Below are 17554 nucleotides of genomic sequence, written 5' to 3'. Positions count from 1 at the left end.
TCTGGGGGAGGCAGGGCCTGCACCCGCCACGGCCCCTCCAGGCGGGGTGACCGGACTGCTCACAGCCACCTCCCCAAGCCCTTCTCCCTCTACAGAACAAACCCCGTCTGAGTCACCGTCCCTGCCCCTCCCCCAGGTGTCAGCCCGGGTTCCCCAAGGGCGAGACAGAGGCTCACACGTGAGTGGCCGCCGGGAGCGAGGCCGGGCGTGTTAGGTGTGGCGCCTGGAGAAATCTCAGCCCCTGCGCCCTCTGACGGGGGCCCGCTGCGGCCCTCGGGGAACAGGAGCCCCCGTATCATGACGGTGGGACCTCTCTGCCCTGACGCCTCCTTCATCCCGTCTTGACTGTGCTCCGTGCGCATCGTCCTCTCCGCCTGGGACACCGTCCTCAGCCCTCCTCGGCGGGCGCATCCGTCAGCCGTGGCCTGGGGATGCCACGTAACGAGCACACCCAACCTCCGGGCCTACGACGGTCGGAGGGGACCCCTCGGGTTCCCTCACGTGGCCGGGGCTGTGGCCGTGGGCTGCTCTTCTGCGATTGCGACTGGCAGCTGGGCTCCATGTCCCTCGTCCCCTGGCGGCTGGCCTGGGTCTGTTCTCACGGTGACATCGAAGCGCAGCACAGCCAGCCCCACGTATGTGCCCACGTCCAGCCCCTGCCCCCGTCACTGGCCCAGCCCGGAGGCGAGAGCTGGGGCAGTCACATCCTCCAGGAGTGCGACATGCCAGATAGCATGGCTGGAGGGAGGGTGAAGACTTGGGGCCACCGTGGTGACATGTCGCACCTGGGGTCCCAGCTTCAGTCTCTCGGGGACCCTCTCCCCAACTTTCTGGTTGGCTCCATTATAGGCCCTCGTGGTACCTCTTGTCCTTGGAGCCTTTGTCACAGGCGCAGTACACACTAATTCCTGAGCACGTTTGCTTGGTGCCTGCCCCCTCAGCCCCTGACTGCTGCATGCTCAGTGCGGGGTCTCCCCTGCTTTTGTCCCCAAATGCACCTCAGCGTCTGGCCCAGCTTCAGCACATAGTAGGTCCTCGATGAACAGTTGATGAATGGACACGTAGTGCTTTTCTATGTGACAGAGACTTTCTGTAGATGAGGCATGTCACCTTTCAATTGTGTCTCCTCGAGGGACTGTCAGGCCGTGCGTGGGGACCAGGGGTGGCCAGTCGAGGCCCCACGGGCAGAGCACATAGACACGTCTCCATCCCGCTTCACTTGGCGAAGGGCGCGTCGAACGTGCCGCTGCCGACTGACGGGTCATCTGCCGAGTGACGGGCCGGCTCCTGCAGGGCAGCGAGAGTGCAGATGGCAGTGTCATGGGTGACCCTGCTGGATACAGGACGCGGGGCAGCTCTCTCCTCAACCCAAGACGCCAGGACAGGGGCAGGGACGGTGCGGGCTGGCGGGCCGTCCGCAGCCTGCAGAGGGGTGCCAGAGGCTGGCGGCTCGAGGTGACAGGGCCGGGGTCAGAATGTACGTCGAAACCCTCCAACCAGGTCGAGTTCGTTGTCACGTGCGTCGGCCCCGTGACTGTCCTCATCTGCGATGTGCTTGCGGGTCAGGGGTCAGGGGTCTTCCCCCTGGGACCGTGCAGTCCCGCTCTGGGACTCGGCCGGCGTCCTGCCTGCTGGCTGTGGGGGTCATGCCCAGGTCTGCTCCCTCAGAGGGTCCACATGCTGAAACGTCACTCAGACGAGTAGGGGACCAGGGCGCAGGCCCCGGGGAGGCAAAGACCCAGGTCTGGGCGTCTGTGTGTCTGAGTCGCACAGGGCCTGGGGCACGGGGAAATGTGTTTGTAAAGAAAACCCCCAATAACAAGATCACGGGACCAGGGCGGCGGGAACGAGGCGTGGTGCGCTCTGTGCCTGGAACTGGCGCTGTGGGCCAGGGACGGGCCCGGCCCCTCCATCTGTGGGCGGGACGGGCGTGTTCAGGCCACGTGGGGTGCGGGCTCCGAGGAAAGGCAGCCGCTTTGTGGGGGGAGCCACGGCATGTGCCTAGAGGTTTGATCCATTCGGTTTTCTGGGCTAAATATAGCCTCCGTCTTGATGGTGGGAGCTGGGGCGGCTGGCGAGTAATCTGGTCACAGGCTCCGCAGCTGACACGTGGGCCCGGAGCCCAGGCCCAGACCGGTGCTGCTTTCCCGGGAGAAGTCCCTCTGCTCCCTGAGCCGCTGGCTGGTGGGCGCCACGTGGCCACTCCCCTCCACCCGCCTCCCGGCCAGGGCCCCCGACCTCTGGTCAGCACCGGGCGATGCCCCCGCCCCTGGCACACTCCTCCTCAGCCTGTCGCCCTTTGCTGAAATATGCAAATGCTACTGGGAGATAAATGGAAGAAATGGGTCATTTCCACGTTGGCTACTGAGCTCGAAGCCGGTGTCAGCTGCTTCTCTGCTCGGCCGAGCGATACGTTCGGCACGTGCCCGCGCGCCGTGTGTGTGCACGTGCGTGTGTGCACGTCTGCACGCGTGTGCCCGCGTCCTGGGAGGAGTCGGCAAACAGCCGGGCGAGGCGGGGACACCGCGGGCCTCGGCGGCGCGGGCATGGTCGTGTTCGAGGGCCGCGGGGAGGCGGGGATTTCGCCCTCGCTCCGAGGGTCGCGTTTCCTCCGGGACCAGGCTTCCCGCTGGGCAAGGGCACTGCTGCCTGTGAATGGGGTTCCCCAAACTCTGCAGCCCTGGCACCCCAGGCTCCCCGCGGATGGGCCGGGATTCGGTGGAGAAGCGGGTGCTGAGGAGTGAACGGGGCCCTTGTCCGGCTGGGTCCGGCCGCCGCGGGGCCCTCACGGCCCGGGCTCCGTCTGGCTCCGGGCCCTCGAGCTTGGGGACATCGCCAGCCAGGAATGGGACGGCTTTTGCTGAGCCAGTGCCAGGGAACATAAATTCAGCTTCAAGTCCCTGCTGGAGCCCCCAGCCCGCACAGTGCGTGTGACGTTCTCAGCGCTCCCCGGACAATGCCACCACGGCCGCCAGGGATGGAGACGTCTGCCAGCGGCTGCGCAGTCCGGAGCCAGCCGCCTGGGTTCCGGTCCAGCAAGGGCCGGGCCTTCGCTGTGTGTGCAGCAAAGGGCTAACCTCCCTGGCCGCAGCTCCGATGGCCGCTCTGAGCTCTGCCCGGCCTGAGAACGGGGTCTTCGTTAACCAAGCGGAGCTCAGCCGTGTCTGCACGACCGAGGTCCCCCGCACACCGGCCACGCAGGCTGGGGGAGCGACGCTACACATGTCCCCGTCGTCACTGGGACAGCCCCACTGGGGCGGACGGACAGCTGCCAGCCTGACCTGGGTCCCCCGGACCCCGCGCTCGGCGTCTCTTCCCATCGCTGGTTTTGATCCGTATCTGTTCATCACGAAAACTCGTAACTGCGGCGTAGCGGCTTTGCTCAAGCCTGTGGGTCCTCGAGCAGCTGGTGAACCGAGGTTGGCCCTGGGGAGGCCCGGGTTGCACTGTGTGGCCTTAACCTCCCTGTGGACACGGGCCGCACCTCCGCACCCCTGCCCGGCCCCGGCTGGAGGGAGACGAGGGGATGCGATGGGGAAAGGACCACCCTCCAGCCTCTGCAGCCACACGGGCGTGACCAGGACCTGCCATCCACCGATGCCAGGCACCAGCCAGGTTCCATGGTCTGACGACGTCGGCCTGACGTGCACGCCCGTGTGCTAATGCCGGTCACGCGTTTTCTCCGGTTACCAAGCAGCCTTAGTACCGTTGACGTTTGGGGCGCAAGCTTTGTTTCTTAGGGGCCCGTCCTGTGCCTCATAGGACGTCTGCCAGCCTCTGTCTCCCACCCACTAGATGCCAGTAGAAGCACCGCCACCCCCCGTGTGGCAACCAAACATGTCCAGACACGGCTGGATGTCCCCCACTGAGCACCACTGAGGCACCCCGGCTCCGGGGTCCCTTTGGGTGATTCCTGGAGGACTCACTTTCCCAATGTTGTCGGTCAAGGCCGAGTCCGGTGACATGCCAGCATGGCCGTCTCCATGCTGACGCTCTGTTGTCTTCGTTGATGACCCCGCCCTCGGCTGGGGGGACTTCCGACGACAGGACGCTTCATCTCGCGGTCTTGGTTTGAAGCACTTCTGTCAGTGCCCCCCGGCCAGCTCTGCAGGGTCACTCGAAAAATGGCACGTTCCTTTGTGTCCCCACCACGAAAGCTGGTGGCCTCATTTTGCTGTGAACACCCCAGTTTTAAAAGGTGAATCCCCCCACCCTCGGAGGTGACCAACCGTCCCCAAATGAGCCTCCACTTCGGGGTACCTCTTTCTCCTCCAGAAAACCAGGCTGGCCGCCGAGGCTGTGGCTGTCTCCCCGCGAGCTTCACGGTGTCCCCAGAGGCTGTTTGTCGAGGACACGCTGCGGGCCGGACATTTTGCAGTCTTTGTGGAAAAGGAACGGTTCCTTTGCAGTGGAAGGGGCACCGTGGACACACATTGTCACCTCTCGGCCATCAATCCCTGAAGACGTCCTTGACCCGTAGTGCGGGAACGTGAGCTACCAGAAACACAGAAGCGCCCTCCCTCTGCCTCGGCGGGTCCCGGAGCCGCTGTCCCTCCGTGCTCTGAGCATTCCAGCCGGATGGGCCACCCACCCTCCGAGCCACGGGCTGGCCACCCTGTTTGGTTTCGTTTCGTTTATTAGGACGCTCACCCCCACCCAGAGATGGATGACTAGCCTCCCCACCGATCTTCGGGGCCCGGTCTTATTCCGAGCCTCCACAAATACAAGCATAAAAGCCCTACTGATTGATGCAGAGCTGGGTAATCCATCTGTCCCCATCCATTATTCCGGGTATAATTTTTCACGATGTGCATGGCAGCTGACTCCCAGCACATTAGTATCCAGCGGCAATTACCGGGAGCAGAAAGGGCCCCTAAATTAGCAGGAACAATACCTCCTGTCAGGGAGGGGGGCAAGAAGCCGCGCACGGCACACGGCACACTCCGCACTCGGGGACCGGGCTGAGTGGTGGGGACTTTGAAGACGGATTCGATATTGACCTTGGGGGTGTAGAGTACACATTCCCGTACGGTGACATTGCTGTCGACCCAAGCGAAGACGGCCTGGAAGCTGGCATGGAGGCGCTGACGCTGTTCGAGCAGCGCCCTGCCCCGCGCGGCCCGTCCCGCATCATCGAATGGCCACCGGACACCTACCCGACGGATCACTGTTTCCGGTGTGAGTGTTGAGACAGATAGTGAGGCAGAGAGGAGTTGGGGGGACGGCCCCCCAGGAACGCCGCCGTCTGCGAGGGGCGGGACAGCTCTGGCCGTAGACCGGTCGGGTCGGCTCCCTGTGGACGTGAGGTTCCCGTCATCTGAGCCTCCTTGTCTTTCCCACGACGCAGTTTCTTCTTAGGCCTAGGGGAGAAGACGGAGGGGCGTGTGGCCGGAATGTTTCTGAGGCCACCGGATCGAACTGGTACAATCGGGACTGAATTGGTAAAATCCCTCTGAGTTTCGGTTTCCCAAGACCAAATGTTCTGTCGGATTGAGTCCTCACGGGGAACCCTCGCACGAAGTGACCGCGCCTCCAGCCCGGCGGGGTGCAGCCGGCCGCGGCCCAGCTCGGTGAGACAGAGGCCGTGGCTTCTCTGACATCACCTTGACCGTGGCCCCCGGGAAGGCAGAGGACGGTAAACCCGCAGTGAGGGGGGGCGAAGACCGTCGTCTTCAGAACCAGGGAGGTGCGCCCGGGGCCCCGGTTTTCAGTCATTGTTCGAAACAGCCGTGTGCTTCCATTTAATTGATAAGCTGCGCCACCTTCCCCCAAGAGAACCCGTGAGCCAAAGCTGGCGACCGTCTGCTTTTGTAAGTAAAGGTTCGCGGGAACACGGCCACGCCCCATCGTGTGCATATTGTCCCCGGAGGCTCTTCCCCATCACGGCGGGGCTGATGGACAAGCCGTGACCGAGGCTGTCCTGCCCGTGAACCCGAGGATCCTTACTCTCCAGCCCGTTACGGCCAGGTTCGCCTCCCCGGGATCCACGTGGAGCCTTAGGGACCCCTACAGACGAGGCAACGGCGCGGGCATTCGGGGAGGCCTGACGTGACAGACGCTTCCCGCTGACTGGGCGCTACACAGCGGCTCACGCGTCCTGTTGTCACCTTAGCAGCGACCTCCCGAGGAGAGGAAATGACGAGGCGTCTGCATGGATGTCTCGCCTTCCCGCCTGCTTCCTGCAAACGTCACGCCTGGAAAGGTCGGGTCCTCGTCCAGCCGTCGTGGCCGTGGGCTCTGCGGGGTCTCCTCGTGGCCCCTTCTTCCGTGCGCATGAGGCCAGCGGCCCGGCAGACCCCGTGGGCCAGGCGTCGAAGCCCGAATCGGTTCGCTTTGCGCCGCAGTGCGGGCTCCGCGCCCCGCCTGGCCGCGGTTTCGTTTCTACGGTTTCAGTTTCCCGCAGTCGACTGCGGTCCCAGACGACTAAAGGTGCAATTTCAGAAGTAAACACGGTGTGAGGTTTTAGTCGTGTGGTAGCGTGATGAAATCTCACACCGCCCCGCTCTGTCCTGCCCAGGACGCACATCGTCCCCTTGTCAGCGTCAACACTCTGTACGCGCTTCCCACCCAGCGGTCACTTAGTAGCTCGGCGATCAGGTCGACTGTCACGGCGTCACAGTGCTCGTGTGTAAGTCGCCCCGGTTATACTCGACCATGGCCCCAAAGCCATTTGCATGACTTCTATTACCGTCTGTTGTTGTCATCGTTCTGTTTTGGTATTATCGTCCTTGACCTCTTGCGGTGACTAATGAGACTTCGTCAGAGATGTGCAGGTTCAGGGAGACACAGCACCCGGGGCTCGGCGTCCCCTGGGAGCCTTGGGCCACGTCCCCGCGGATAAAGGGGACCGCCGAGGGACCACTGCAACGTGCGCGAGGAAGGCTAAGAAGTTGGTCCCTAACCAGTCTGTTACCAGGATGGGGTCACGGGGCGTTGGGCTTGGAGTGGGACGTTTGGTTGTCACTGGGACTCTAGAGCGGAGGTCGCCTCCTCCCCAATCCCAGCTCACCGAGCGCCCGTGGAAAGTGTTCTGTCCCTTCGCACGTCAGAGTCCTCGCCGTCGGGCGGGCGTGAAAACGCAGGGCGGGCGGTGGCTTAAAGTGACCCCCTGACCGAAGGCTGGTGCAGGACGTGTGGCCGCCGTGCGACGCCCTGAGGACCGCAGCTGGTGGCGAGCCCGCAGATCTAGCGTTTCCTCTGAGTCGTAATTTGGCGCGTCCTGCGGAGGAATTTTGCCCGGAAGGCGGAGAAGGGCCTCCCGACAGGGCGAACGTCGGAATCGTGGCTTCACCTTCCTGTTCCCGTTTTTTTAATTTTCCACTTCGCAGTTATAGACTCAATAATATGTCGCACGGCTCCTGTGTCCGGCGGTGTTGGCGGGCGAGGGTGGATTTAAGACGATGAAGATTTGGTCCCTTTCTCAAGAGGCCCAGAGACTCGCAGGGACCTCGGGCGAAGGGCTGAGCTCTTTTTCTTAGAGTCGTAAGTTGGAGATTCCCTCGAGGCAGGCGGTTTTCCCTCTGGTTCTCAGCTTCCATCCACTGGAAGAGGAGACTCGGTGCCTCCCTGGCCTCGCCCGCAGGGAGGATGGCGGGGAAGTAAACATCTGAGACGCGGGGGGTCCTGGGACTCTTCCCTTCCAAGGACTCTGGCCACTGCTGACACTCAACCCAAGAGGGTTCCCTTGGCGACGAGCTGAGGGCTCAGAATCTGGCAATGGCCGGGCCTCCTCTGGCCCTGTGACCATTGGGGAGGGGGCGGCAGTGCTCTGCTGTCCTGCGGGGGGGACTCCCGGTGCCTCTCGCTGGGCCTGACCTCGTGGTGGCAGCAGTCGCCACTGCTCCCGCTGGCTCCCACTCTGCGTCTCGGACGTCATTGACTTTGGCTGACGTAGAAAGTGGTGGATTGAGCCCAAGAAACAAAGACTTACTGCTCGCTGTGGGGATCGTGGTTGACCTGCCGGGAAAGGGCTGAGAGGCACCTGTTCTGGGCCCGGAGCCCTCCCAAGGCGTCCGTCACGGGGAGCGGTGGTGAGGCTGAAGCACCCGCCTCCAGGACTTAGAAGCTGGTTCTGCCCAGGAGTGTAGACGGGAGAGATGCCAGTCTCTCTGTGGGAGAAACTGAGGCTGCCGGGTCAAGGCCAAAGCTGAGATGAGGGAGGCCGAGCACGGAGCCACATGACGCTACTGTTCTCGGTAGGTAATCGGGGACCGGCAGGTCCTATATGATCGAAGGAATGTACACAGACTCACCCGGATAGTTTTCACTTCCATAATTTACGATGAGAATATCTACCTTTGAGAGTTATCGCCAGGATTAATGCAATAATACACCCGTAACAATTGCTACCACTTGTCAAGTGTGCCTGTGGTAATTGTCATCACCATCATCACTGTCACCATCATCGCCATCATCATCGTCACCATCACCATCGTCACCATCGTCATCTCCATCATCATCGTCACCATCGTCATCACCATCATCACCATCGTCATCACCATCTCCATCAGCATTATAATCACCACCATCATCACCATCATCATCGTCACCATCGTCATCACCATCTCCATCAGCATTATAATCACCACCATCATCACCAGCATCAGCATCATCACCAGCTTCCTTCCCACCACAGGAAGCACAGACCCAGGATGAACACATCGTCTTCAAAACAGCCTGGTGGTCTCTGGACCAGGCCAGCAGTGTATGGATGAAAGGCGAGGGGACACTGCAGCCACCCCCCAGGTGCCCGATCAACGGGGCCTTCTTTTCAGTCGCCTCTGTCGACAGTGTCTGAGTCGTGTCGCGGGACAGGGATTGCTGAGGCTGGCGGACAGTCCATGGTCGCTGAGATCGAGGGCGGGGTTCATGCGACATAATTAGCTTAGTCTCATTGGCAAGTCCTAGAGGGGAAAGTAAGTCGTCTAGAGCTTTCCCACAGATGCCGTAGATGGGGCACTGCGGCAGTGAATGTCGCTTCTTCAAATAAGGGGGGCCACCGGAGCAGCCGTTGTTGAGGGCGGGCACCGTAGCCGAGCCGGTCGAAACTGGCACTGCCTGGAACACAGTAGGTGCTTCATACATGGTTCCCGAACCATTGGATGAAGGAATGAGGGATGCCCATGACATCGTTTCTTTCCTCCAGTTTTCCTAGTGGTGCTCATCCTGTGGGCTCAGGACGGGAACCCCTGCCGACAAACGGAAGAGGGGCTGACGGGGGAGAGAACCATTTATTAGCAATCCCCCCGACACACACGAGGCTCGTATTCAGTAGAGAAGGGACATCTGTTTGCGAGACCGTGTCCCTGGGAGGCCGCCGGAAAACCCTCGCCCTCGGAGCCCTCCACGCCGGAACCCACACGTGGCCATTCTCGCCCAGGCCGCACCGGGTCCCTTGGATGTGATGGGTGGGACTGTGCAATGGACGTCAGGATTGGGCTCCAGGAGTGGAGAGAGAGAGACCGACGCTCCCACCTCCCAGGCGAAGCAACGCGGGGCAGCGTGCCGCCCCTGCAGGGGTCTCTGTCCAGCCCCTCACGCACCTTGTCACCCAGCTTCTCGGGTGAGGTGCTTGCGGACGGCAGGACAGGGCCAGAGCCCTGGACCTTCCAGGTATCCCCAACTGACCACTGAAGTCCACCAGGGTGTGTCCCTTGTGTGTATGTCCCGGGAGGGATGTTACAGATGAGTCATCAGCAGGGACCAAGCCGGGGCGGGGACTGGAGGTGGGAGCTGTTGCCGGCCTGCCTGTCTTCTCGCCCCTGCGTCTGCGGCTGGCGGGAGATGGTGCGGGCTGGGGGCTTAGCAGACCGCTTGTGGTCGAGGCTCTGGCTGCCCTGCTTCTGGAGTGGCCGGTCCTTCTGTCCCTGTCCCGCTCATTCCGCCCCTCCCCCACCGTGCACATGCACATGCAGAGCAGGGCTAGGCCACACGCCCGCCCCGGGACCCCACCAGGCCACGAGCTTGGAGCGGTCTCTGGAAAGAGGAGGATGTCCCCGACGACCCAAGCACCCCGCCTTCCCAGTGAGTCAGCTAAATCCTGCCCCACCTGCAGGCCAGCTGCCCTGGCGCTCAGAAGCAGAGAGCAGATCTCACCCAGGGGGCAGGCGAGAAAGGAGGGTCCCGGGGAGGCCTCGGCTAGCGCTTACCTGTGCCAGGTGAGGGGCTCCGCGGCTGCCTACAGGCCAGGTCACGGCTCGGGGACTGAGGAGCCATGAGAAAGAGAGAGGCCGGGGCGAGAGGCTGGGGCTGGGGCCTCCGTTCCCGGACTCCGGGTGAGAGCAGCCCTGGTGCCCACAGCGCCCGCCAGCACCGGGCGGGGTGGAGAAGGAGGCTGAGTGCCGTCCTCTGCCCCCACGGCCACCCTCTGTGGCCCCGTGCCGGGCCGTGTGCAGGCTGCGCCCGGAGGGGCCTGGCGTTCACAGCCAGGGTGACAGGACAGAGGAATGGCCCCCCACACCCCCTGCCTGGACCCCTACGCCTCATGACTCTGGTTTCACGTGTGCCCTCCCCCACACTCTGTTTCCAGGTCTGGCTGTCCATCAGATTGTCACCATCACCGTCTCCCTCATCATGGTCATAGCTGCTCTGATTACAACTCTTGTCTTAAAAAACTGGTAAGGATCCTCAGCCCTTCTGGTCTGGAAATGGGGGGGGCTGGGGGGCCCCGGGAGGTGCACACAGAAAGATGCTGCTCTGCACGTCGGCCCCAGGCCACAGCACAGGAGACTGTTCCTGTGCCCTCCAGCACCCCGCTCACCTGGGCCCGGGGACAGCGGACAGCATGGCTGGCCGCAGGCGCCAAGACCCCTGTCACCGCCCATGGGTGTGGCCCCTTCACGTGACATTCTCTGCAGAAGGCGAGGGAGCCCGGCCTCCTGCCTCAGCGTCTCAGGCGGCAGCCGTCTCTGCTTCCGAGTCCTTTCTCTCGGACGCGGATGTACTGTTGGACATTGGCCACCCGGGTCACCCTGTTTACTTCCCACCAGAGGCCTGGGCGCGGTCCGAGCCTGCCCTGTACCATCTCCGGCTGTCACAGGTGCTGTCACAGGCGCTGACGCTGGGCCAGCCTTCCGTCCTCGGCCAGCCGCTCTGAGTCTGCGGAATTAGGTTACCGCTTTGCTCCAGGCAGCCTGTCTTTGCCTATTTCCTCCTGGAAATTGGCCTATTTTGAGGTTGGCCTTGCTGGGTGTACACACCTGCTACACCCCTGGGAAAATCGGGGAGCTGCTGGTGACCCCCGCCTGCCTGCAGCCACTCCTCCAGCCGAGTGGCTCCCCTAGGGCATAACCGCCCAGGTGCTCCCCGGCTCCCGCAGGGGCCGGTGGGCGAGAGCTGCCCGCGGACCCGACGGCCACAGTGCCCCAGACGGCAGGCCCCGGCACTGCGGGAGGCCGGAGAGGGTGGCCTCACACCGAGCCAGCGATGGCCAGCAAGCCCAGGGCCCAGGCCGTTTTCCGGGACAGGCGATGAGGACAGCCCTCGGCTCGCAGCCGGGTTCGAGGGCGGGGCCCGCCACACGGAAGCACGGCCGGCACGTCCCACCGACCATCTCGAAGGCAAAGCCCCTGCCCCGAGGAGACAGCAGACGTGGGACCTGTGTGTGACAAGCGGGCCAGCTCCCTGTTGGCTTTCCCCCACGTGTGGGTTTGTGGCCCAGGAGACGGACTAGTGGGCTCTGTGACCCTGGGGTCCCTGGCTGTGGTGTGCACCTTCTCACCTTCATTAATGGGGCTCCCGTGCCAGTAATCGGGGTTCCCCTCTAGTCACAGGCAGGCAGGTCACAAACCCCGCCTTGCCCTGCAGCCTGCTCATCTGCATAAGCTCCGAGGTAGAGCGGGGGAGCGGGGGGAAGAGGCACTGGTGCCCTGAGGGTCCCCCAAAGTGGGGCTCACCACATTTCCTCCCAGCTGCCTCTTTCGTGGGGATGGGACTTCCCTGTGAGCTTGCCAGAGTGACACCTGGGGGCAGGGAGGGGGTCCATGATGGTCACGTCATCGGACTCCCCGCCCGTCCTCCTTCCTCTGTGGCATCTGGGAGCCTCTGTGGCCCCGAGGGACGGGGACAGGTGTCTTCTGGGCCCACAGGATGGTCCTCTCCATCGACCTGATGGGGGTGAAGGACGGACGTCTAGTGGTATTTCCAACTTGTATGTGTGGCCGAGTGGGGCTCCCTACTGTCTCCAGAGATAACTGCATGCTCCATTCTGAAACGGATGATCAGGGCACCCCAACCTGTGCCCAAACGCTCCCCCATGAGGACCCACCAGTTTTCACCCCGCCAGGCCTCCCTGGAGAAACAGGCAGCACCCTCTGCGTCTGACACTCTTTGGCCAAACGAGGCCTCGGCTCGGGGTAGGACGGCCTAGCCACTCACCTGACAACCCTCCCTACAGTAACGGCCATATTTAAAATTCAGATTCTGTTTTTAAAAAATGTGCCGATTGCTGGACGGAGGGGCATCTTTCTGAAGAGGCTGGGAATCACCGTGTGATGTTCAGTGACATATAAGCAGCGTCGGTGCCAGAGCCGCGTTTGGGGGTTCCGGCCCCACCCCGCCCCCTCTCTCTTCCAGCTGTGCCCAAAGCGGGAACACTCGGAGGAACAGCCACCAGCGGAAGATGAACCAGCAGGAAGAGAGCTGTCAGAACCTGACGGACTTCACGCCCGCCCGGGTGCCCAGCAGCCTGGACATATTCACGGCCTATAACGAGACCCTGCAGTGCTCACACGAGTGTGTGCGGGCGTCGGTGCCCGTGTACACCGACGAGACGCTGCACTCGGCGGGGGAGTACAAGTCCACCTTCAACGGGAACCGGTAAGCTGAGCTGGGGCCGGGCCGCCCCGCAAGCCCCTGGTGGTGCAGCGTCGGGCGGGAGGGGCGCATCGTCCACGGGTGTCCGAGGGTCCACTCGGATGCAGCCGAGGGGCGGGGTGAACAGGCGTCTCGCCACCAAGAGAGGGGCCGCGGCAGCCGCCAGAGTCCCTTCTGGACCTGCCGTGGGGTGGTACAGAGGGCGCCTTCCCACCCCGACGCCCCACAGTGCGGGCCGAGCTGGCGACCCACCCGGAGTCCGAAGCCAGCTCTGCGGCCGCGGCCTCCTAACTCCATCAGCCGGTGTCCACCGGCCCTGCCCGGCCGCGCTCTCTGAATAAGATGTCGGCGGCGAGTCTGGCAAAAATAGCAAGTTCCGGCCGGACTCCCGCCCGCAAATGCTGCTCTCTTATTAATCATGCGTCACCCTTTGAGGGAGACGTGGCCCTGAACCCGTGCCCGGGACAACTTCAGAATCCCCGAGTCGGCTGCCGAAGGTCTGTCCGGAATTGGATGGAAGCATCCGTGAGCTATTTTTCTAAGTGAGCACGTACTCATGCCTCACTTTATGAATTAAAAACATTTCTCCGACAAATTAATCTTGGGGTCAAATGAGTAGCACACCAGGCCAGCTTGACGGGGCCACTGTCGGTGGGACTGGCGTCTGGGGACACTGGGGTCACTGTCGGTGGGACTGGCGTCTGGGGACACGGGGCTGAATGGGCGTCTTTCAGCAGTGAGCGGGAGACCGGGGTGGGGGCGGGGCTTTCGGTCGCAGCGCCCGGAGCTCCCGCAGCCTCGTCCCGTCTGTGGGGACGGTGTGTCCTCCTAACACTCCTCGCCGCCCGCATCTTGTGTCCCCCCTCAGACCCCGCCCCGTGCTGTCCCAGGCGTCCCCATCCCGGAGGCAGAACGTGGAGAAGGAGGGGCTGAGTTGGGGAGACTTGGCAGAGGAGTTTGCGGACCGTCGCGCTGCGTGCGTGTTGGTCTGGACAGGAGCCCTGGCCGCGGGGGGCGGGGAGCGGCCGGTCCCTCCGTCACTGTCCTTTCTCTTTGTCTGCTCTCTGCCCCGTGTCACGTGCAGAGTGAGAGCGCGAATGGAGAAGCCTCGTGCCGTTCGGCCTCGGGTCCCTCTGCCGGCTCTCACTGGCCTTGGTAGCCTAGTCTCAAAGGTGACAAAACACGGGGACGCGTGTCAGGAGTGCGGCCCGGCCCTGACTCTGCGTGTGACACCGTAGGTTGAGTCTCTGCTCTCCCAGGCAGAGACCCTGAGCTTTGTGCTCGTCCCACACTTGAAATATGAAAATCTGAAGGTGGCCGAGCTGCGCTGGGACACCAGGCGTCCGGCCTGCGCAGGGACCCCTCAGGCTCCGTGTCCTGCAAGGCTGGCCAGGGTGGCAGAGGGCGTGTGCTGGCATGGAGAGGGGGCGGGTCCCTTCCCCGCCGAAGGCCCGGGGGGTCCAGGCCGGACGTCACCATCGGGGCGGGGGCGGGGGCGGAGAAGGCGGCTTCCTGCCGCGGCACGTGCAGCCCGTTTTGTACCCCGCAGACCCTCGTCCTCCGATCGGCACCTCATTCCTGTGGCCTTCGTGTCTGAGAAGTGGTTTGAAATCTCCTGCTGACTGGCGAAGTCCTTTTCACCTCCCGGGGGCAGGGCAGACGCCATGTGTCTGTTTCACGGTATGTACCTCCCTCCCGTTCGGACGCGGACCCTCTTCTCCCTTTGCCTGGTGTCCCCTACCCCCGTCCTCCCTCTGGGGGGACGGGGAGCCCTTCCCGCACGGTGACGAGGCGGTGGCATTGCAGTGGCGTTTCCTTGCTGAGAAAACCAGAGGCCTGGGCGTGTGTTCTCTCTCTGCTGCCCTCGTTAGAAACGTCCCCACGTCCCGTGCGGGGAGTAACAGACACCCTCGAACCCCGACTCAGTACTGTGGCTGTTTCTGTCCGTGCCGGTCAGTCGGTCCCCAGGGAAGACCGCCGCAGGCGTGGCCCGCGGGATGGGACGATCGGTCCTGGGGAGGAGCTACGATCGCAGGAAGCCATCGGGGCATGGCTGGGCGCGCAAGCATCCCGCCTCGGGCCCCGGTCACTGCACCGGCCGAGGCTGGCGCACGGCGGAATTAAAATACGAATTAGAAATATAAAAATAGGAGAGAAGAAAGAAAATGATAAAGAAAGTAAAGAGCTGAGATGTCGGCTAATTGCAAGCCAGAAAGAGGCAGCAAAGCAGGATGAATTTTCCTCGCTCCGCTGGCTGGGAACATTCGGCGGCTTTCAACGACATTAACTTGAATGCGGAGGCTGAATCGCTTTCTTGGGTGCCGAGCCCTGGGCCTGGGGCTGCTGCGGGGAGGGCCGCACCCTGCCGGCCTGAGGGCGCACGCCCCGAGTTTGCTTCTTTTTCACTTTGTTTTTCTTTCGGAGGCCGCGTTTTCTAAGGCTCCCCGTTGTCTCCCCCATCGAGGGCTTCTCGGCCCCCCAGATATTCCTCCTAAGCGTGACCTCGGACCCCTCCCCAGGGCGGGGCATCTAGGACGCAGATTGACATTCGGAAACACTTGCTCTCACTCCATTCACCTTGGCGTCTGGGGACTGAACGGGCAAAGCCATCGTCAGAGTGGGCTGAGGGGCCCAGGGCGGGAGGCGTTTTCTGGGGCGCACGGGGGTCCCCACCGGCGACTCCGCTCGCGGCTTTCAGCTGGGGCCGGAGGAGCCGGCTGCTTCAAGAAGCAGAAGCAGGACCGGATCAGTCCGTTCCCAGCCCCAGTCCTAGTGAACAGTGCGTCGCTCCACGGCAAACCTGCAACCTCGCGTCCTGTGGACAGAACGACCTGCCTAGCGTTATGTTGAGCGATGGGGGGCCAAGAATCGCAATTAGATCCGCGGAAAGCGAGCCCCTGCCCCCGGGCCTCTGCTGAGGCTGCTGGCAGGCAGGTGACGCGCCCTCTGTCCCCACATTCAAGGAACTGGAGGTGCTGGGCGTGCCCACGCCTCACGTCCGCAAGGCCGCAGAGAGCTCCCTGGCTCCTGCCACACCAGCCACGCAGCGGGGAGCCTTGCCCATTAACGAGGTCCCCGCCTGCCTGGGGGCCGCCAGCACCTCCACTAGGAATTTTAAAATGCGTAAGAGCTGAAGACATTCATTTGATGTCCAGAGCATGGGGGTGATCGTGTTTGCAAACTGCAGAGACCTGCAGCGATCAGGGTGTTTGTCCACCAGTGCGGGCGTCCGCTTCCTTCGTCCAAGAGCTGCGGGTCCCCAGGCCCGGAGGAGGCGGACGCCCCTTGCCTTCAGGTGGCCTCGGCTGGGCGTGACAGTCCTCCGGGGTTGCCACCTGTCCGAGCACGCCTGACGTCCTGGAGCTCGCTCGGTCCTCCTGCAACCCCATCTACAGGCGGGGAAGGTGAGGCCCGGAGGGGCAAAGAGCCTCGCCCGAGGTCAGTCAGGGTGTCAGTGTAGGGGCAGGGCACCCCTGGGCCACCTGGCTCCAGGGCGGCACGGTGTCTGGACACCGCTGCTCCCTGGGAGCCATTTCGGGGCCCCCCTGCATCCACAGGAGGGAGCGTGTCCGCAGAGCCGACCCTCTTGCCCTGGGTCCCGGGTGGGTGGCTTGCGCAGGGGACAGCAGCCCCGGCACTCGGTCCGAGCCCACTGTGCTCGGCCACCTCGACGGTGGACGCAAAGCCACAGCTCGCTCCTGCCACCTCCACGCCCCACAGACGGGCCCAGGCAGGCTACGCACCCGGCCTCGTTCGTCCTTGATAAACGCTGCAGATTCTGCTGCCGCCTGTCGGCCGGCCATTCATCACTCGCTGACAGCAAAACATTTGGGGCCTAGGTGTCCCCATTGTCGCAATTAATGCCTGGGCACGAGCCTGGCGGAGAGCCACCAGAAGGGTCGCGCGGATTTACCAAGGCTCTTCTTGCCCCTTAAATAAATAGCAATTAATACTAAAACATTTAATTAAGGTTTAAGAGCCAGTGGAGATATTTATCTCGGGCATGGCTGTTAAGCCTCTCCAAATGCATTTTTAATGGCGATGTAGGAGTTTGTCACCACACGCACATCTCGGACCCAGACGTGGCCAAGTTCGCTTCCCCTTAGGCGGGTCGTCGGTGACGCCCGCACTGGTGGACGAGGGCGCCACAGCCCAGGCAGACGGTCACTCTGTGTCCCCAGATCCAGCCTTGAAGAGACATTCCAGCACATTCTAGCCTCAGACCACCTCGGCGGCAAAACCCAATCAAGTGAAATGGACAAGATCAAATAAAGCCGGCCTTTCCTGCTCCAAGCAAAGGGACCTCGGCCACACAGCTGCCATAGGCTCTTGGGCTAATTTCCTGTCATTCTCCGTATACCAAGTAAACCTCAGAAAACCTCAGTCCCGGTCAGGTCCTAGTCTTTGCCGAGGCCACTTCTTCCTGATGGTGCCTGAAAAGTGACAAAGCCTCTTGTACCCGAAGCGAATGAGAAATAAATCATGTGGGATTGTTATTCTCAGAAATACACCGAAGACACAACTAAATAAAAAACAAGGAAAGCACCTGAGCCTTACCGCTTTGTTCTAAAAAACAAAACAGAAAAAATATCATGAACAGAACACTCAGCTTTTGTCATTCATAGGAACACTTTTTTCAAAGCAGCATCCAGGCCCCTCTGTTCCCTGCACGCTGAGGAGAGCCAGCCAGCGCCAGGGGACCGCTGGGAAGCAGCCGTTGGTTATGTGAAGGAATTAACTC

General features: G+C 62.5%; 1 protein-coding gene across 1 annotated transcript in view; it reads left to right on the top strand.

Moving 5' to 3' along the window:
- AJAP1 (adherens junctions associated protein 1) overlaps positions 1-14494 on the top strand; it is a 45731-nt gene extending 31237 nt beyond the window's left edge. Inside the window, exons 2-4 of the mRNA XM_006914401.1 lie at positions 10529-10616; positions 12574-12816; positions 14363-14494. Of these exons, the coding sequence (XP_006914463.1) occupies positions 10573-10616; positions 12574-12816; positions 14363-14435 (360 nt within the window). The 5' untranslated portion in view covers positions 10529-10572 and the 3' untranslated portion in view covers positions 14436-14494. The remainder of the gene's footprint in view (positions 1-10528; positions 10617-12573; positions 12817-14362) is intronic.
- The last annotated feature ends 3060 nt before the right edge of the window (positions 14495-17554 follow it).

The sequence above is a fragment of the Pteropus alecto genome, unplaced genomic scaffold (genome assembly GCF_000325575.1).
Source record: "Pteropus alecto unplaced genomic scaffold, ASM32557v1 scaffold125, whole genome shotgun sequence".
Classification (NCBI taxonomy): Eukaryota; Metazoa; Chordata; class Mammalia; order Chiroptera; family Pteropodidae; genus Pteropus; species Pteropus alecto.
Note: the sequence above shows the minus strand (reverse complement) of the source record. Positions and strands in the feature narration are given on the sequence as shown.